General features: G+C 38.5%; 1 protein-coding gene across 2 annotated transcripts in view; it reads left to right on the forward strand.

Moving 5' to 3' along the window:
- The window catches only part of TRHDE (thyrotropin releasing hormone degrading enzyme), a 427,658-nt gene that overhangs the window by 276,416 nt on the left and 129,308 nt on the right, over positions 1 to 21,934 (forward strand). For both annotated transcript variants that reach the window (XM_070051462.1, XM_051845675.2), the window contains one exon: positions 2,667 to 2,732. In XM_070051462.1, coding sequence (XP_069907563.1) covers positions 2,667 to 2,732 — 66 coding nt within the window. The remainder of the gene's footprint in view (positions 1 to 2,666; positions 2,733 to 21,934) is intronic.

Consider the following 21,934-nt stretch of genomic DNA (forward strand, 5'->3'; position numbering starts at 1 on the left):
GGAAAGGGTGATGGCATATCATGAGAACACAATTTTCCTTTGGAGGATTTTTTTAATCTCTGTGATTGATATGCATTCAAATGATTATATTGTAAAAAAATTTTGGTGGGAACTTATATGAAAAATACATTCCAAATATAAAAATATAAAAATTCCTAAATGATTAATGAGTTTATAAGAATACTTTTGAAGAATATTCATTATGAACCTTTTAAAAGTTAATTATCCTAGAATCTCCCAGAATCTTAGTATAGAAAACAGATTGATAATTTTCTTGAACATTTCCTCAAGTTTTCAAAAACCTTGGGGAATAATATATTTACTTCTTGTACAGTGACTCAGGCTGCCTTATTATCTAGTTTGTGTGATTGGGCCTAGAATTATAAGTCATAACTGTATATATGTTATTATATTATAAACAAGGTTTATTTAATGAACACATGTTTTAGGTGTATAATGAAAGATGATTTGCTATTTTCTTTTTATGAAAAAAGCTTATAATGAGCAATGCCTATATTAAGAGGTATGATCTTTGTTATCATCCATACATAGTAGGTACTTATTATGTTGGCTAAGTGATGACAGGTGAAGAGCCCATCAGTCTATGAAGTTCTATAAAATAGGAATTTTTAAAGTTTAGCTTTGGAAAGAAAGCTAGTTAAATATAGAAGAATGTAAGCTACTCCAGAGGACATTAAAATGCTCAAGTGGGCATCATAGACATATCTTCTAAAAGTTAATTGAATTATACATTATAATAATGATACAGAGTTAAGTAATATCATATAACTTTGATTGCATTTCTGTATTTCATTTCCTGTTAGCACTCTTTTCCAGCTTAAATGAGACAGAAAAACCAGGCCCTTCTCTACGGTTAGATATGATTCTTTTGTCATTAGACTATACTAAATTGATTGTTTTCATAGTCTGACAGGAGACCAAGTCATCATTCCCTAGAGGGAAACACTTAGATCTTACAAAGTTGGTGATTCTGTTTAGAAGGAGAGTTTGAGTTGACTACTTGAGGTTCTGAGTCCCCTTCCCCAGGAAGCATGGGTTAGTTTTGTTGAAGAATTGACAGTTTCCACCCTCAGGGTGGGTAGATTTGATTGAGAAATGTTTAAAAGGAGAGCTTGTCAAGAAAATTGGAGCAGTAGAGCTGATAGGTCCTGAAGGGAATTTTAACTTGGTCTCCAGATTAAATCATAAATGTTTATGTTTTATGGACTTATACAAGTATATGAAAGATAAAGACGAAGAAGCAAAATAAAACCCAAGAGTAAAAAATGTGGTAGAAAAATATCATAAGAGTCATGAAATATTGTGATTTTCTGGTTCATTATTTATTAAGATGAGAATAATATATTGATTTGAAGGCATTTTTGGGTAGCAATTGACATTTTTAGACACTTCTCTAATGGTGATTAATTCATGGATCTTGAGTAGTAGTGCATTAAAGTCCCAGAATTATCAAAAAACAATTTTAGTATCCCACAACAGGAATTCATTACTGTGTTTCTGAGCTGACTGCAGCAGTCCAGTCCCAAACTGATGACTCTATATGTGATTCTTATAATTCTCCTGTAAAGAGACACTTTGTAGGAAAAGATTCATTGCAGTGTGTACACCTGCAAAGGAGCAGGTATTGTAATGAAAGGATTTTGTCCCTTAAAAAGCAAGCTATCATTTATATTTAAACATTTGCTGCTTATAATCCGCTGCACATAGTTAAAACAATTTCATGTGAATTAAAGTATCTTCTTAAAGGCTTAGCTTATTTATATTTTATACGCATAGTTGTGATCATCCAGGCTTATCCATCATTACTTGGAATATTTCAGATTGATTGCATGCCTGCATTTCTGCACTGACATTGGTCTACCATATTATAATAATGGTTCTCAATGTGAGATTAGTGGTTTCTTCTATTATTCTAAATACTTATATTGATCACATGTTTTACATGTAAATCAAGCTTCTAAAACAGCACAGAAAAATAATTAGCTGTTTTGAAGCAGTGCTAATATCTAACATTCCTACAGTGCTTACTGTTTTATGACCCAGTTTGAAGTGCTTTACATATATTCATTTAAGCCTCAGAAGAACCACATGAAATAGGACTATTATTATCTCTATATTACAGTGGATTAGAGAGAGAAGCAGAGAGGTTAGGTGATTTTCCTGAGTGAAGAGGTTCAATGAGTGGCAGAGCTTGGTGTTCTTTGCTTTCCACTTCTACAACTAAACTATTTTTTGACTGAATCAAGGATAGGATAAGTGCCTGTGTTACCACATGTTGACATAGGTATTATTCCCTTACCAGATAATGAGCTTGTAACTGGAAGTATTTTATCAACTTTGTCATATATAATGTTGAATAAAATGTTTATTACTGCCTAAATACAGCTTATTATGGCCCTGAGATATTCTGTCAAAGAGACCATTTTGCAGTTGTAGGTTTTAAATCTACAGAACTTTTTGATCTGTAAAGGAAATAATGTAACTGCTTTCTCTAAATGAAGTGTTGTTTTCATGATTCTTTTGTTCTTAAATATTTTTGAATATAGAATGGCATAAATGAAGCAGATTATTTTTGAGTAATATAGGACAATTTTAAAATCAATATACTTGATTGAAATTATTTTCCTTTTAACATTCTTTCCTAGGGTGCTGCTTTAATTAGAATGCTGGCTAATTTTATGGGCCATTCAGTTTTTCAGAGGGGTTTGCAAGTAAGTAAAATGCTTTCTATTTTTACTTTCATTTTCTCTTATCAATATATATGTTTCAAGATTGTATCAGAGTTTGTGAAGCTGCTAATAAAAAGTTGCTGAATTTGATGGAAAACTTTCAGATGTGTAAGGTAAGCAATGTCTTTTTGTATGATAAATAGAAGTTCTGGGTTGGGATAAACACTGTATCAACTGTTAGACAATTTAGAATCTGCTTAATTTTCATTTTTAGATTGAAGTAAAGATCAACGATGTCACAGCCTAAATAATATAAATAAGACTTTCAGAAAATGCCATTTTTTTATTCCATTTAAAAGTTTATATAGGGCAATAATAAAATATGTTAGGCTTACTACACTTAAGTATTTGAGAAATTCTTAAGGCTATTTCTGCATATGTACTATTTATGTTGTTATTTACTGATGACATATACTTGTTGTTCTCTGTCCCAAAGATACCCAATGTTATTTAAATTAGAAAAATGTCGGGTTTTTTTTTTTAAAGGAAGAAAGAAAAAACAGTTTTATAATCTTATTTATCGAATATACAGTATGGATCTAAGAATGTCTTTTTAGATAAGGAAAACTTTTTGAACACTTTAAGTAGGCGCAAAGATAGAAGAATAGAACTTTTATTCCACTGAATCTGCTGAAGTAAATCATGTTCCTAGTAGCTGTGATTGATGAATTATTTATGATGCATTCCGCTACTTAGAAGTGTCCTTTAAAGTAAATTGATGTTCACCTGAAATACAATTATGCTAAGACAGAGAGAGCAATCAATCTTATCTGTTCTTAGTAAGCTTTTCATTTTGAAATTTAAATAAACTACATCTGGGATCAGGTCATATTTTAATAGTATAATTCTCTCTTTACCTAAAATAAACTGATAGATAAAACAAAGCAAGAGTTAAGGATATTATGACAAACTATAGATACTTAATGCAACAAAGAAAACATATAAATTTCTTGAAGAATAATTTCCCCTGGAAAATATTTTTATAGATTCGTTTCAGCAGGGGTTGAGATTTCCTTTAATCAGCTCTTTCCATTAGGGACACCTTCAGAATAGCTGAATCCATTGAACCTATTTGCTGGTGCTAAAGGCTCTATTCTGATCACATAGTTGGGGAAAATCTTTTTTTGTAGGGAGTGCTCTGCATGAATATAAACTATCTGGAGGAATGTCCTTCCTTATCCCCACTCCTTTGTTTTTCCCCATTGAAGTTGTAGCATGACAAAATGAGAAAATAGCTAAGCTTTCATACAGGCAACAAAAATTGAATTTGATTTTTTGGTATCAAGTTGATGTGAAATCATTTTCCGTATACAATTTTTATTGTTTTTCATCATCTGTGTGTTTACATTTGCTCAGCAGATTGAATACTATAGTTTTAATATTTGGAAAGGATTATTATTTCATGACATTTTCCTTTATCCTGTCTTAGTTTCTGTGGTATGCAAAAATTATCCATTTTTAATGCATCCTTTTCCATTGACCCAATTTGTTTGGTTTTATTTCAAATAGTATACCCTCTGTCTCTCATCATAGTAAACATTCACTTGAAGCTTATTAATGTGTGCCTTTGTGCTCAGATAGTTGATTTGCTTAATTTTCAATGGAGGGACTCTGTTTGTCAACATTGCATTTCATTTGCCTTGTGACACCTCATTGATCAGATAGATCTGTATCCTTCAGTACTGGGCTTGCAGCTTTATTTATGCTCATCACTCAAACTGATTTAGTGTATCATCAGCAGTTTGGATTAGTTTACAGTAGATCCCTATGTCTAGGTGATAAATTATCATCTCTTGTGCATGAAGATATATGGGATGTGTTTTGGAGATGACCTCCTGAACAGACACTTCATGTCATGGTGAGGAGTGGTCACAGAGTTGATATTAATATGTTTTCCATCCACAAGGCTCTGGGGAGTGTTGGTTTGCACGTTGTTGAAAGAGCTAATCTGGGCTGTCAGCATTACCTCTGCTGGAAAATCTATTAATTGTTTTTACATTAACCATGGCTATTTCTTTGTTGACAAATGGAAGTTTATTATTTGCAAACAGTCCCGAGATTAGATTTACAGGTAAAGGCAATCCCAAATTGTGACTATTAGGTTTTTCATATACCTTATTCTTTCTTCTTCCTCCTTCCCTCCCTTTTCCTCCCTCTTGTCTTTGTTTCCTTTCTTTTTTCTTTTTCATTTCCTTTTTCCTTTGCTCATACTTTATACACAAGAATAATGTCATAATGGCTATTTCATCTTGATTTATTATTTACCTAATATTTGTTTCCTCTTGTAATTTTATGAATCCTTATGATTCATTTAACCTGTTTTGTGAACAAAGAAAGCATTTTGTACAAACACATAAGTATGTAATATAGAAAGAGTAGGCTTCTGGGTCAGTTTGTATATTCATCTTTAACTGATAAAATATCTTCATATAGATTAAACTACATTTTCTATCTTTTATAATATTTTAGGTGGGTAAGTACACATATGTTTTAAATTTCAACCTAAACATACATTTCAGTAGGAAGATACTACAGACTTTTTGAGGAAAGTTTTGTTTCTAATATTCTTAAAGCACAATGGATCAATTATAAGAAAAATCTAGAAAGTAGTTTCATTTTAAATAGTCACAACTTTCTTCGATATGGTGTTTGTGGTACATTTTCTCAAGTTCACCTTATTTTTTTATTTTTTTTTCTGATACTTAAATTGTGCAGTATTGTTTTAAAATAACTTATAATTCTTTTGTAAATAAACACAACATACATACATAAAATTATTCTTGATATCACTGATACATTGGCTTCAGTTTCAATGTTTGGATAGAAAATTAAACTTACAGTAAATCAAACCTGAACCCTTCTGGTTTTAGATCATAGGTGTCACTTGTAAATAATACATTGATTTTATTTTATTTTTTAATTAATTTATTTTTAAGAAATACACATTTAATATGTACAACTTTAGGAATATAGTTATTCTTTCCACCAAAAACCTGTCCTCCCACCCATACTCTCCCCCCTTTCCCAGTCTAATTCTCCACTAAGATTCATTTCCAATTAACTTTGTACACAAAAGACTAACTATATACTAAGTGAAGATTTCAACAATTTGCACACACATGCACACATACGAAACTGAGAACAAGTATCACAGTTAACTCTCTTAATGCAACTCATTGAGGACAGAGGTTAGTACACAGTGACTCCTGTTGTTAATTTAACCACTAACACCTATATAAGTAAGACTCTTATGTGTGATGTCAGTGACCACCTGAAGCTCTTGACATGAGCTGCCTAGTCTATGGAAGCCTTTTGAATCCACAAACTCCATCAGTATTTAGACAAGGCCATAAGCAAAGTGGAGGTTCTCTCCTCCCTTTAGAGAGTACATCCTTCTTTGATGGCCACTTCTTTCCAATAGGATCTCACTCACAGGGATCCTTCATGTAGAATATTTTTTAGCCACAGTGTCTCAAGCATTTCAGGCATAAGTAATATATTTTTAAAACATAGAAGTGTTTATTTTTGCAAAGCCTGCATATCTACTGCTCTGTACAACTGACTTTCCAACTAATTGCAGGTATATTTGGTGAAGCTTGAGGCAGTGGAATAAATGGTGAGAAGGGATTCTTATTTTTACCTCTAATTAATGGTGGACATTCTACAACTCACTGAACTTCAGCTGACCTCTCATCTGACAGATACAAAATGCAAGAGTTGGTCTAAATACTCTTTAGATTCTTTCTGCCTTGCATATTCTCTGACAATAAGGTTTATTTAATTCAGTTTACTAGTTAGACAATTTGAGTTTACATCTTTAGTTTGAGACAACTTTCTGAAATAGGAAAATTTGTAAACTGCCTATGCAAGAGTGATTAATCCCCTGTTCTTAAGTCTCCTGTTAATGATGTGAATATTGAGTCTGTATGGTTATCAATGTATATAGTACTATAACTATACTTAAACCAGACCATCACTTTTAATTACAGAGAGTTTTTCTAGTGCTATGTTTTGTTTTTCAAATATTAGGAAACAACTGCTTTTTGGCCTTTTTAGTTATATGTTTATGTTCATATTTTCCTCTAAATACTTTCTATTTGGGAGACTAAGCTGCAGTTGTCTGAGATAGCATTTGCTAAGGACTTTTTGATATTTCATGGAGATTTTTAGAATATATTCAGCCTTTTCTAAGATCACAATTTCTTCTACTTGTCTTCCTGAAATATACTGGAATCGACTCCCCTTATCGGTCTGAGGCATTGGGACATATTTATTGGAGGTTGGTTTTGACGAGAATGAGCATCCCCCTTGATGAATGCAATTGCTGAGGACTTAAGTGGAAGGGAAATTTGCTTTTTGAAAAAGATTTACTTATTTGTTCAAAACATAGTGTGACAGAAAGGGAGCAACAGAGATAGAGAACAAGATCTTTCCATTCACTGGTTCACTCCACACAGGGTGCAAAAGCCAGGGCTGGGCTAGGCTGAAGCCAGGCGTGAGGAACTCCATCCAAGTCTCCTATGTGGCTGGCAGGGACTCAAGTACTTGGTACTTTAGGAGCTGCTTTCTCAGACACATTAACAGAAAGATAGATAGAAGCAGAGTAGCTGGATTCAAACTTGTACTCCAACATGGGATGAAGACTAGGCAAGCGTTGGCTTAACCCACTGAGAGACAATGCTGGCCTCGAAATTGTCTTTCTCAGAGACAAGAAGAGTTGCTTCTGATGCCAAGGCAGCCTTAGTAGTATTTAGACTTTTAAGGCCTACATTTCAATTCTCATTACACTACTCTTTCCCAATCAATAATTTAACATTCACATAAAAGAACTAATAAGGCCATGTAATTTACTTGAGTTGTAATCTTGCTACTCAGAATGTCAAACAATAATATAGTTGTCAGATATATTGATTCTAAGACTATCAGAGGCACAAGAGCCTTTTAGCACAGTCAGAATATCTCTGAATCCCTCCCTATACCTTTGGCTGAGGATGTAAAGCATCAAGACTACTGTTTTATTTTTGTTTTTATTTTGTAATCTCTCCAGTCTAGTGAGAAATAGTAAGTCCTTCTCAAAGACTTTAGTTCTCTATCCTACCGTAATGTCATTGAAACAATCATTTGTTTTCTCAAAACCTATATTACCAGAGAAAGCAAGGGTTCTTGTCTTCCTGCTAGATTCTGACTTCCTACCTAACACCTATTCTTCATTTTAGGAAGCTGCAGATAATAATCTAAGGAACTTTTGGCTCTGAAAACCATGAATTTGTCAAATCACCTACTGTCAGTGCCACTGTCCACTTTAAAGTTAATCAAGACAGGCAGACCATTGTAGATAACCCTCTTTGAAAGTCTGGACCTACTTCTGGTATGTAAGTCAGTAGAAAAACCATAAGCATTCCTGGAATTTCAAGCAGAAAGGGGATTAAGTAAAGTTGGGTATGTGAATTTTCCTAACACTATTGAGAGGCTTCTGGAGTGAACCTCAGCAAAGCCACTGTGAGCCTTCAGAAAGTCAAGAAATGTGGGTGTCACAATGGACTGACACCCATCTTTTCAGCTAGTTACAATATGCCTGTAATCCATTAACATCACCTTCCCTCTGTCCCAGACTAAGCTCCTATGTCTTCTCTGTGTTACCTGAACTACAAAAGCCCCCTGCTTTTTGAGTATCTTCCATATCTTTTATGAATGTTTTTAATTTTGAAGAACTTGAACTTGTACCTAACTAGCAACAGGTGTTTTTTTTGTTTGTTTGTTTGTTTGTTTGTTTGTTTTTTTGACAGGCAGAGTGGACAGTGAGAGAGAGAGAGAGAGAGAGAGAAAGGTCTTCCTTTTTCCGTTGGTTCACCCTGCAATGGCACACTGTGCTTATCTGAAGCCAGGCACCATGTCTTTCCTCATGGTGTCCCATGTGGGTGCAGGGCCCAAGGACCTGGTCCATCCTCCACTGCACTCCTGGGCCACAGCAGAGAGCTGGACTGGAAGAGGAGCAACTGGGACAGAATCCAGCGCCCCGACCGGGACTAAAACCTGGTGTGCCGGCGCTGCAGGTGGAGGATTAGCCTATTGAGCCGCGACGCCGGCCTGTATTTTTTTCTTAATATTTGTAGTAAGATCATGTGATAGTTCTCTAGCTGGAATAGAATGTTTTCCATTGATTTCACTATAATATATGTCCCTTGTAAGGATATATGATGGCAGAAGTTAGAAATCAAACCAACAATGTGCTCATTCAATGCACTTCATAACTATAGTCTGTCAGCTTGTGGTCTGTCTCTCCCATCTCTTTTTTGAGCAAGCTGGTTAGTTATGTCATGGTGAATTGGCACTTTTAATATATCTAGTTTTTAAATTATAAAGTTACTACTCTCTCTTTTAATATAATGAGTTAGAGAAAAGACAAGATTTTACTAATGTGAATAATTATTTTGGTTTTTATGAAATTAAAAATTTCAAACTTTCACTTTCAATAACCAATACTGTTGGCTCCTCATTCTACCTCCCCAGCAGGATCAATCCTGGGATATAGTAAGTACAGGAAGAAGCAGCAGTTTGACTAAATTGCTTTGATTTAAGATCATCTCTACATAAAACATCTGGAAAATAAGCTTATGCATTTCCTCAGCCCAGGATTTTCTCCTAGCAATGATTCCAGTGAGTAATGACTAAGAAAAGAACTGAATTATACATACCTGTTGGGACTTAAACAGTCAGTTAGAAAGGCAGTTGGCAGGCCAGCAGTAACCAGAAGCATTCTTGCACACAGGATCAAGTTTTTTTTGTATAATGCAATTGTACCATTAGCAACTCATATTTGTCTGTGGTGTAAATGTCTCCAAATTCCCCCAAGGTTGTCTTCCAAGGACAAGCTAGCAAGATTACTCAGAGATTCCATATCTATTTAATTTGTACTATTTAAATGTGATTTTCTCATGGTAACACCAGAAGCATAAGTAGAGTCCTCACTGGTGGGACGCTGGAGTGGAATTCATGAAGTGTAATTTCATTTCTATCGTCTTTTCCACCTAGATAAACTTCAGTGCCCAGTGTAGCTGTTGACTTTCCTTTTGCTTGTGGCACCTGGAATGTACATATATGGCAATTTCCCCCCCTTCTTATTTTTTCCTGCTTTTCTAGAAGTTCTTGGTGATTTTCCATACTCTGAAATATCTTTTGTTCCTAGAAATAAATGCTTCTCCTCCAATAAACTTTGTCAATCTCAGCATCTTTTAGCAATTCTTGCACCTTTCACTTACTAAGATTCTTATTAAGTGCATATATACTAATTTGCACTTATATGTAACAATGTTTATGAAAAAGAAATGATAAAGATGTACATGTGATAATAGGCTTACATTTAAAATCAGCAATTTAGATAACGATGCTTTTAGATAGAATTTTTTTTTGCATGACTTGGCCCTTCCCTATTTCATTTACTTGTTTTAATATCTATAATTACATTTTTCTTTATTCTCTGATTTTTCTGGAAATAAAAACAAAGCTGTAATTATAAAATTTTCAGATAACATTGAGTGTCTCAAAGCTATTAAAAATAATTAGTACATAGTACTATAGCTTTTTCTTTTCAAAGAAAACAGTAATGTTTTAATGATTTGAGTCCAGCAGTACCATTTTTCATGTTGTTAATGGTCAACATCCAGGGAATTGAAATTGTGAAGGAAGATCATTGTTACGTGTGATATGAACCCAAACTCTAAAATCCCTGCCAGAAAGTGAGTCACCTTTCTGCTCAACCAGTGAGGATAATTCAACATCATCTAAAATATGGTTGAATAAAGAAATATTTCCCTTGATTAGTACTTAACTGCTCTTTTCCATAAGGTAACCTGCAACAAGATGTTTGGCTCCAATTATCAGGGTGGAAATTGCTTATGCAAATCAATGTAAGGCAATGAGGTGTGGATAAAAAGCAAAAAGGAAATATCATTATTATTGGTTTGTGCTCATAAAATGCTGATAGCCTGAAGGTAATGACAGGCACAGAGCCATGGGGATTATTAGCAGCAACAACATACTCGCCGGCCTGCGTTCCAACGAGGTGTTATATGTTAACACGTGTATGCAGGGTTTTTATTTGAAAACTGCAGGCTTATGTTTGTGAGAGAGCATTTGCTCCCTTGCATGTAGGTTTTCAGTTGAATGAAGAATAAGAAAATAATAGAGGAGCAGAGACAATGTGTCAAAGTTAATTTCCTTTCTGAAGGGATAGTATTGTGTTTTTATCCAGATGGTAGCTGAATCATGCTCAATCTAAAATGATTGGCTATAGAAAATTTTGCTCAGATGTCTCCATTTTTTACTTAAAATGCTGTGCAATTTTTAGATGCAGTATAGGTACAAAGCTTTATAATAATTCATTCTGATCATCCAATACCATATGATAACAGTGTTATCATTACTGGTTTTTTAGTCTTTGGATTTGTGCTGATTAGCATTTAATTGATTAAAGACCTAACTACAATGCTAAAATTGATTAATATACCATAGAGAACAAAGAATACTTAGTTTAAAGAAGATTCCATGGATTTTAGAATCAATTCCAAAACAAGTACTTTTAAAAATTAAATGTTGAAAAAAAAATCTTAAAGGGTTAGCTCAATAGGCTAACCCTCCGCCTGCGGCACCAGCACACCAGGTTCTAGTCCCTGTCGGGGTGCCGGATTCTGTCCCAGTTGCTCCTCTTCCAGTCCACCTCTGTTGTGGCCCGGGAAGGCAGCGGAGGATGGCCCAAGGACTTGGGCCCTGCATCCGCGTGGGAGACCAGGAGAAGCACCTGGCTCCTGGCTTCGGATCAGTGCAGTGCGCGGGCCACAGCCAGCCGGCTGCAGGGACCACTGAGGGGTGAACCAACAGAAAAAAGGAAGACCTTTCTCTCTGTCTCTCTCTCTCTCACTGTCCATTCTGCCTGTTAAAAAAAATTAAATGAAACTAGTTATTTATATTCCTGAATCAGAGAGAAATAACATCTTCTGCTCATCAGTTTTGACTTCTTTTAATATACAGCCACTTATTAAATCCTTTTTTTTTGCCTCTGATTTGGGTAATGTTAATTGACCACTGAGACTATGTAGCATTAACTACAAAGCTTTTCTTATTATAGACATATATCTCTATTTGATCATCCTGCAGGCATTTACCTAGCTCAGTGGGAAGACTTATAAATTTATATTTATTAGATATCATATATTACTTAAGGACTCTATTTATTACACATGCTAGCTAATCAGGTTAATATTATAAAATGATCTTTCTGATCACTTTATTTAAAATGTATCTTTGATTTTTAGGCACATTTGATTGATGGATGAGTATACTCATATATGTATGTAGATGTGTGTGCAAATGCATGCTGATCTGCAAATATGTACACACTTGGATACATTTTCCTAAAAACTGTCTCTGACAGTAGACATTACCATTTGGTTAGATTGCTAGTTCAGAAGTACAATAAACTTGCCTCGGAGGCATTTTCTATAACCTATTTAGCTCCTGCATCAGCAGTTTTCTTTCTTTTTCCTTTTTTTATTTTTCTTCTTATTTATATTCTCCTTTTGAAACTATGTAGTTGGCAATATTACAAATTTGGCTCCTAAAAATATCCCTCCTAAGTTGTGAATACTTTTCTCCTTATTACTTATATTTTCATAGTTGTTCTATTCTATAGTTTAATATAGGTTTTTTGAAAGATTTTATTTATCTGAAAGACAGAGTTACAGAGAGAAGTAGAGACACAGAGAGACAGAGAGGTCTTCCATCTGCTTTTTCACTCCCCAAATGGCTTCAATGGCCGGAGCTGAGCCAATCTGAAGCCAGGAGCTTCTTCCAAGTCTTCCATGTGGGTGCAGAGACCCAAGGTCTCGGGCCATCCTCTGCTGCTTTCTCAGGCACGTTAGCAGGGAGCTGGATCAGAAGTAGAGCAGCCGGGACTTGAACGGGTGCCCGTGTGGGATGCTGGCACTATAAGCCAGGGCTTTTAACTGCTGCGCCCCAGCGCCGGCCGCTATTCGATAGTTTAATGCCGATAATATACAGATGTATCATGTAATTTTGTGAGATCTTTGTGGCTTTCCACTTTTTGCATAATAGCACTCTAATAATCTTTCTTCTTTAGAAAGATTTATTTATTTATTTAGAAAGTCAAAGTTAGAAAGGGAGACAGAGATCTTCCATTCGTTGGTTCACTCCCCAGATGTCTGCAATAGCCAGAGCTGGGCCAGGCCAAGGCCAGGAGCTTTTCTTGGTATCCCACATAGGTAACAGGGGCCAGAACACTTGGACCATCTTCCACTAATTTTCCCAAGCCGATTGACGGGGCTGGATTGGAAGTGGAGCGACCAAGACTTGAACCGGCACACATATGGGATGCTGGCATTGCAGGCAGTGACTTTACCCAATATGCCACAATGCAGATCCCTTTAATATTGTTTGAATTAAGGATTTTCTCCATGGATATTTGATTGTCACTTCATATATATTTCAAGAAGCATGGCATTTTTTCTCCAAAAGATTAAAGCACTATTTAATTCTAGAAATAATTTTGAAAGTTTTCTTTTATTATGCACTAAGTATCAGGTCTTATAAATGTTCAAAATCAATTTCATAGTCATTTAGGAAGTAAATATGCCATTCTTATTTTAATATATATACTTTTATCAGAAATAAATTTGAAAATTTTATGTATTTTCAGTTTGCATTTTATTTTATTGTTTTATAACATTTATCTTTTTGTTTTACTCATTTGAAAGTGAAGTCTTATTCTTCTTTATAATGTGTAAATAGATGTAAAATAAAAATGAGACATGTTTTTACTACAAACTTTTTTTTAAAGATTTGTTTATTTATTTGAAAATCAGAGTTACACAGAGAGAGAAGGAGAGGCAGAGAGAGAGAGAGGTCTTCCATCTGCTGGTTCACTCTCCAGTTGGACGCACTGGCTGGAGCTGTGCCGATCCAAAGCCTGGAGCTTCTTCCCAGTCTCCCACATGGGTGCAGAGGCCCAAGAACTTGGGCCATCTTCTACTGCTTTCCCAGGCCATAGCAGAGAGCTGGATCAGAAGTGGAGCAGCCAGGACTCAAACCAGTGCCCATATGGGATGCCAGCACTGAAGGCAGCAGGTTCACCCACCACGCCACAGTGCCAGCCCTTACAAACTCTTTTTTCTATGATAACTAGTACCTAATAATATTTTTGTGAAAATTCAGATGTTATAAATAGTGGCTTTAGAGTAGTGTTTCAAAGACCTATCCTATTTTAAGTATTTGGATCCTGACTTAACAAAATTTTCAGAAACAGTGAAAATTCCACTTTGGTCTACCTTTATGTTCCTGTCATGGAACAGGAAGATCCAAATTAGTGTTATGCACAAAGATATGGTGATATCAATTTGGTACTGAACCTGATTTCCTTCTGCAATTAGTCTCCTATACTCATCCTCACTTTTCTGCTCAAGGTCTTTCCCTGTAAAAATAGTTGTACTTTGGCTGATGCTGTGGCTTAGCAAGTAAATCGCTGCTTGCTATGCCAGTATCCCATATGGGTACCAGTTGGAGTTCTGGCTGCTCCACTTCTGATCCAGCTCCCTTCTAATGCGCCTGGGAGAGCATCATGAGGTGGCACAAGTACTTGAGGCCCTGCACCCACATGGGAGACCCGGAATAAGTTCCTGGTTCCTGGCTTCAGATTGGCTCAGCTCTGGTTGTCATGGCCATTTAGAGAGTGAATCAGCGGATAGAAAATTTTCTATTAGCCTCTGCCTCTCCTTCTGTGTAACTCTTTCAAGTAAATAATTTTACTTGAAAAATAATTTAAAAAATAATTTTATAAATAATAACTTTATATATAAATAATTGTTGGATTATTATTAAATCATTGTTAAATTATTGAATTATTATTAAATTATTACTTGAAAAATAATTTAAAAAATAATTTTATAAATCATTTTCTTTCCATTGGATAATAATATTGTGTTTTACTGTTAAAAGTTATTTCTGAATGCATTGTGCTAATAAAGTCTTCCTGTACCAGCTTTCCTTAGTTTTTTTCTGAAAAAGTCCATGTTGTTCATTCAACAGATGTGTTAATTCATTAATTTATTCCACATATACTTACCATGCACCTGCATATTTCAGATACATGATAAGTTCAAAATATTTAGGCAAGCTGTACATAGTAAATATTGCCCCAGATCTCATGATTTCTATAATATGATGTGGAAGACACGAAATACATACGAAAAATTAGTACATATTTGCTAAATATGATTGGTGCTAGGAGGGACAAAACAAAATGCTGTGAGAAACAGTGACTTGATCAGCCCTTGTCCTGACTGTTGATGTACAATTTAATACTTTATTCCTTTTAGTATTTTTTGTTGTTGTTCCAGTTAATACTATTGGTTGAACTCTGTAATCAACGCACATTTATTCTTAGGTGTTGAAATTTAACTGAATAGTAAGCCCTGTTAAATATAAGAGAGGGAAGAGATGTACAATTTGGGACATGCTCAATAGGACTTGCCCCAAATGGTGGAGTTAGAAACGTGCCAGGGGATTCCAATACAATCCCATCAAGGTGCCATGTACCAATGCCATCTCACTAGTCCAAGTGATCAATTTCAGTTCACAATTGATCACACTGATAGGTCTAAGATTCAAAGGGATCACACAAACAAGACTAGTGTCTGCTGATACTAACTGATAGAATAAAAAAATGAGAGAGCAATCCAACATGGGAAATGGAATACACAGCAGACTCATAGAATGGCAGATGTCCTAAACAGCACTCTGGCCTCAGAATCATCCCTTAAGGCACTCGGATCTGGCTGAAGAGCCCATGAGAATATTTTAGGCATGGAAAGCCAAGACACTCTTGCAAAAAAAAAAAAAAAAAAAAGGAGGACCTAAATGAAAGTTCTCTGTGAGTGAGATCCCAGTAGAAAGAAGGGGCCATCAAAGAAGGAGGTACCTTTCTCTGAAGGGAGGAGAGAACTTCCACTTTGACTATGACTTTGTCAAAATAAGATCAAAGTCAGTGACCTCAAGAGGCTTCGATAGCCTTGGAAACGCTTGACTAGAGCCTAGGGAGATTACTGATGCCATAAACAAGAGTGTCAATTTGTTAAGTCAACAACAGGAGTCACTGTGTACTTACTCCTCATGTGGGATCTCTGTCCTTAATGTGTTGTCCAATGTGAATTAATGCTATAACTAGTACTTAAACAGTATTTTACACTTTGTGTTTCTGTGTGGGTGCAAACTGATGAAATCTTTACTTAATATATACTAAATCGATCTTCTGTATATAAAGATAATTGAAAATGAATCTTGATGTGAATGGAAGGGGAGAGGGAATGGGAGATGGGAGGGTTGCGGGTGGGAGGGAAGTTATGGGGGGAAAAGCCATTGTAATCCATAAACTGTACTTTGGAAAATTATATTTACTAAGTAAAAGTTAAAAAAAAAATGCTCTGAGAGACCATGACTGGGTGGGTTGGAGCAACTTTAGATGAGGTAATAAGAGAATCCATCAGGACAAGGCAGCATATGTGCTGACGTCCGAAGGAAAAGAAAGAAGTGTAAAGGAAGGGAGATTCGTGCAAGATGGGGGGCCATGTGTAAAGAGATGAGGAACAGAACCAAGCCTGCCAAAAGGAACAAAGTGGTGTGGATGAGCTGATCGAGTAGTGAGGACAAGAGGTGAGACAGGGTAAGTGAGCAGGAGGAGCCAGCTATCTGATCAGCCCCTGCTGAGAAGGGTGGAATGTATCCTGAGTGCAGTGGAATATTACCAAACAGTTTTAAACTGAATGCGACATAGCTTTTTTCATATTTAAAATAAGTCTCTGGCTAAATATAATAACTCACTGGAATTTGGACAGTCCATGAGATAAATTGGGTAAATAAATAAGAATTTTTTTAAAAAAATTCAGGTGAAAGATTACTGAGGCTTAGATAGTTAGCAAACAGATAGAAAAACTTAGGTGGATTACAAATGTGCTTTGAGCTAGAATTAAATGGATTTAGGGTTGGACTGGATGAAGAGTGTGTGTGAGTTGAGGAAGAGAAAGGAATCAGATTCAATGAATGATTCTGCGGAATGCTGAGGACCTGAAAGGCTATTGCAATTGGAGGTGGAGAGATGAGAAGGCCCCTGCCTAGGAGAATGAGCTGGAACAGCTGAAGAGGCAAGTCGAGCACCCAGAGCCAATAGGAAAGCTGATCTGAAGAATAGGAAAATAGCCATCTAGATTCAGTATAACAATGAGGTGGGGGCTGGCGCTGTGGTGCAGCAGGTTAACACCCTGGCCAGAAGTGCTGGCATCCCATATGGGTGCCGGTTCTAGTCCCAGCTGCTCCTCTTCCCGATCCTGCTCTCTGGTATGGCCTGGGAAAGCAGTAGACATTGGGCACCTGCACCTGCAAGGGAGACCTGGAGGAAGCTCCTGGCTCCTGGCTTCAGATCGGTGCAACATTGCAGCCATTTGGGGAGCAAACCAGCAGGTAGAAGACTTTTCTCTCTGTCTCTATTCTCTCTGTAATTCTATCTTTCAAATAAATAAATCTTAAAAAAAAAAAAAAAACAATGAGGTGGAGTAGGGTAAAGACTGAAAGGCGTTCCTTTTGTCAGCTGCAACTTTGCTGGGTTCAGTGGGATGAGTTACAATGTAGATAGGAATGTGGATGTGGAGACAGAAAATGTAGAATAAAATATAAGCAAGGAAGTCAATCAGAAAAATGGGGTGAATAGTTAATGGGAATATGGACTTAGGACGATTTTTGTTTTGTTTTTATAAATGTGAAATGGCTGTTCTGATTTTAGGCTAGCAGAGAAAATGAGGGAGAGGACTAGGCTGATGATGCAGGAGAAGTGAGGTAGCTTTGGGACATTGGCCCTTGAAGGGGAGAAAGGACTCATTAGTAGCAGACACACTGCCACCAAATCAGGAGATCTGGTAGAGGGGAAATGAGGGAAGTCTTTCCTAATGACTTCTGTTTTGTCAGTGTTTTTTTTTTTCTCTCTCTCTTTCTCTCTTTTTTTTTTTTTTTTTTTTTTTGAGGTGATCAGTAGCTGAATGAAAGTAAGGTGAGATGGCAGGTGGAGAAGTTTGAAGATTGAGTATTGAAAAGAGTTGAAAGATACAACCTGAGAGCTTTGAGTGCCTATTTGAGTATGGTGATTATGCATACAGAATAAAATTAAGCTGTTCAATTATATGATTTTATCCTTTGACTCAATTGCATGATGGTTTGGATTCGAATAGGATTTTTTTTCCAACCTAATAGCAGTGAAGGACTGAGATGCGAAAGAGATGAGGCCTTTTCCAGAAATTGGTTAAGATGAACTTGAAGTCTAAACTTCCGCTCATTAGGGAAGTAAGGACAGGAGGGGTCTGATAGGTAAGTGTGAAACTATAATAATAATTGATCAGTATACTATGTTAGCAGTGATTTTAACACTGCACAAAAGAAATCCCCCTCACTTTTGAGCATACGAGGAATATAAACTGCCCTAATGAGATTCCTCCTATGTCATGCCCATTAATGTGAAAGTACCCAAGGAACATTTTCAGTTCAGAATATGTGGTAAGACTCCTCCGTCTGCTGTCACCCACACTGATATGCAATCTGATTCATGGAATGCACTGCTGATGGGAAAGAGGTAGCGAGCATCCGTGTTTCTTGAGTTCAGTGTATATTTCCTGAGCCTTCCTACTCTCTTGAAGGTTATTAGAGTCCTGCTTCATTATCAGCTTGGTTAAGTCTGTTCCATGCTGCTGCGTTTAATTGTTTAATTAGTGCTCCCATTCCGGGGGCCGTCCATCAATGGTCTTATCCCCGTTATACAACTCAGAAAAACAGGGTGCTCCATACCTCAACTTGAGGACCTTTCCCAGACTTAGGGAGTGTTCTCCAAGTGTCGCTCCCCGTCTTCGTGGAGGAACGACACAGGACCCTGCGCTGTTCTTTCGTCTGCTCGGCCCTCCCCGGGTTTGCTGCTGGTTCTTCCCGGGTTGGCTACTATCCCTTCCACCTCCGTGGAAGGGCAGTTCCCCCTGGCCGCATTCCCCACTTCCGCAGGGGAGCGGCACACCGCCGGCCGGCTTTCTTGGGGGCTGCACGGGTTCCCTTAGATGTTCCCCATAGATGTTCCTGGTGCATGCCGTCTCTCTCCTCCTTTATAGTCCTCCTCCGCCAATCCTAACTCGGCTGCCCACACGCCGAGTACGCTGCTCTCCAATCAGGAGCAAGTCCTACAATTTATTAGTTGAACTGGAGGCAGCTGTGCGGAAGCTGTTTACTTCTCTCCCAGCGCCATATTGTGGGAGAGCAGATGCATAGAATAAGTCTTAATTCGAGTAACTTAGTCTAGTCCGGATTGCTCCCCACAGATCCCCCTTTCTTTTTATTTTTGGCGTTGATACGCGCCTGTCTTCGGTGTCCCGCGGCACACACTCTGCTCTACTTGCTAGAGTTGCCACAGGCTCTTACAAGTCCTATCAATCAGGAAAACCGAATCCGGGTCCTCTCTTCGCCATGTTGTGAGGAGGTTTTTAGGCGCTGATGCGTGCCTGTGTTCGGTGCCCTGCAGCGCATGCTCTGCTCTGCCTGCAGGGGACTTACAAGACCTATCAGGCAAACCGAATCCAAGCCTTCTCATTGCCTTATTGTGGGGGAGACTTATTAGTGTTGGTTCGTGCCTATCTTCGGTGACCTGCAGCTCATACTCTGGTCGAGCTGCTTGCTGGCGCTTACCGCCTTAATCAGGCAGACCGAATCCAAGCCTTCTAATTGCGGTATTGTGGGGAAGCCTTACTGATGTTAATTCGTGCCTGTCTTCGGTGACCTGCGGCGCATAAGCTGCTAGCCGCCCAGGTGCTCATCGCCTCACTAATCGGGCAGACCGAATCCAAGCTCTCACATTGCAGTGTTGTAGGGAGGCCTTTCTATTTCTCTATTTCTCTATCTCCGGGCATTCCTATTTCTCCCATTTTACTTCTATCTTCCAGCATTCCTATTTTTCTCATCTTACTTCTAAACTTCTGTTTCTCTTATCCCCGCAGCTTCCCGGTGCCTCGCCCTGCCGGCAGCTTCACGGCTCCGCGCGGCTTCCCGGCACCTCGCCCCGCCGGCGGGTTCCCGGCTCTGCGCGCACGCTCCACGGTCTCCACGCACTTCGCGCCCGCACCACGGCCTCGCGCCAGCGTTCCCTATCTATTCACGCCCCGTGCTCTCTCTGCACGCGGCGGCTTCCGCGAGTAACACAGCGTAGCTTACGTGTCCGCCACTAGCATTCAATCTAAGTTCCCCGGGCTAGCCTGGCGAATTCAACCCAGCGTACATCTCCGCCCCACGGTTTGGCTTCCCGTCCTTTGCTCCCCGGGCTAATCAGACGGATCCCAATCTGGCTTACGTTTCAGCTTCTGGTTTCAACTTTTCGCCCCCTATTCCCGGGCTAACTTGAGAACCCCAAAGTGGCTTTCGTGTCCGCCTTGGCCTGCCCCCCACGGCTTCAATTTCCCTAACATTTTTCTCTACCCGGTATGTTTCCCTAAGTTTTCTTCCAACAATATTCCTCCCTCATTTCTCCTGGCCTCTCCCCACAGTCCGCGTCCGAGTCTGTTTGTTCTAGCTTTCACTTTCGCTTTCAACCTTAGAGATTTCTCCCAGCTTCCCCCCGTAGTCCGTATCCGAGTCTATGCCTAGGCTTTCAATAGCTTCTTCCGGCACCCTTTTCGTCCGGCTTTTCCCTAGGCTGTTTGCTAGTCTCTCTCTCCGGTATTTTCCCTAGGCTGTTTGCTAGTCTCTCTCTCCGATATTTTCCCTAGTTCTTCCCGTTTCTTCCCTCCTAAGTTTTTTATCCGTCCTAGGTTTCCTATCCAAGTCAGGTTTCCTATCCGAGCCAGGTTTCCTATCCGAGTCACGGCACCATTATGTCACTCCCCGTCTTCGTGGAGGAGCAACACTGAACCCTGTGCTGTTCTTTTTGTCTGCTCGGCCCTCCCCGGGTTTGCTGCTGGTTCTTCCCGGGTTGGCTACTATCCCTTCCACCTCTGTGGAAGGGCAGTTCCCCCTGGCCGCATTCCCCACTTCCGCAGGGGAGCGGCACACCGCCGGCCGGCTTTCTCGGGGGCTGCACGGGTTCCCTTAGATGTTCCCCATAGATGTTCCTGGTGCATGCCGTCTCTCTCCTCCTTTATAGTCCTCCTCCGCCAATCCTAACTCGGCTGCCCACACGCCGAGTACGCTGCTCTCCAATCAGGAGCAAGTCCTACAATTTATTAGTTGAACTGGAGGCAGCTGTGCGGAAGCTGTTTACTTCTCTCCCAGCGCCATATTGTGGGAGAGCAGATGCATAGAATAAGTCTTAATTCGAGTAACTTAGTCTAGTCCGGATTGCTCCCCACATCCAAGAAGCTTTGGTGTCAGTTTTTCTCTTGCTCATCTTCTCCCTCTCTTCTAAGCTCCCAGTTTCTTCTACTTGTCTTCCTGAAATATACTAGAATCAACTGCACTTACAGGTCTGAGGCAATGAGATGTAGTGCAGGTTGCTCTCCTCACCCTCTTTCTCCTCCTCCTCCTCCTCCTCCTCCTCCTCCTCCTCTACTTCCACTTCCTCCTCTTATATTTCCCTCTCTTAGTATTTTCATCCTTACAATTAGCCCATATACTTTTCCTATTGACTTTGTAGAATACATTGGCTGTTGAACGTAGACTTTCGTCTTTTCCATTGAGTTTGCTATTAAAGTGACCAAAATTTCGTGGGTGTTTTGTATACAGGCATTTTTCTCTGTGGGGCAGACAGTTTTCTAAGTGCTCTATTTGTTGTATGCCATTTTCTGTGCAATTCTGCTTTTTTTGGTTAATAAATAACTTATTTTTAAAAGATTTATTTCATTTGAAAGACAGAATTACAGAGAGAGGTAGAGACTGAGGTCTTCCACCCGCTGGTTCACTCCCCAAATGTCCGCAACTGCTGGAGCCGATCTAAAGCCAGAAGCTTCTTCCAGGTCTCCCACGTGGATGCAGGGACCCAAGGACTTAGGTCATCCTCCACTGCTTTCCCAGGAGCATTAGTGGGGAGCTGGAATGGAAGAGGAGTGACCGGGATGTGAACTGGTGGCCACATGGGATGCAGACCCTGCAGCCTGAGGCTTTAACCC

Source organism: Oryctolagus cuniculus, chromosome 11, assembly GCF_964237555.1.
Source record: "Oryctolagus cuniculus chromosome 11, mOryCun1.1, whole genome shotgun sequence".
Classification (NCBI taxonomy): Eukaryota; Metazoa; Chordata; class Mammalia; order Lagomorpha; family Leporidae; genus Oryctolagus; species Oryctolagus cuniculus.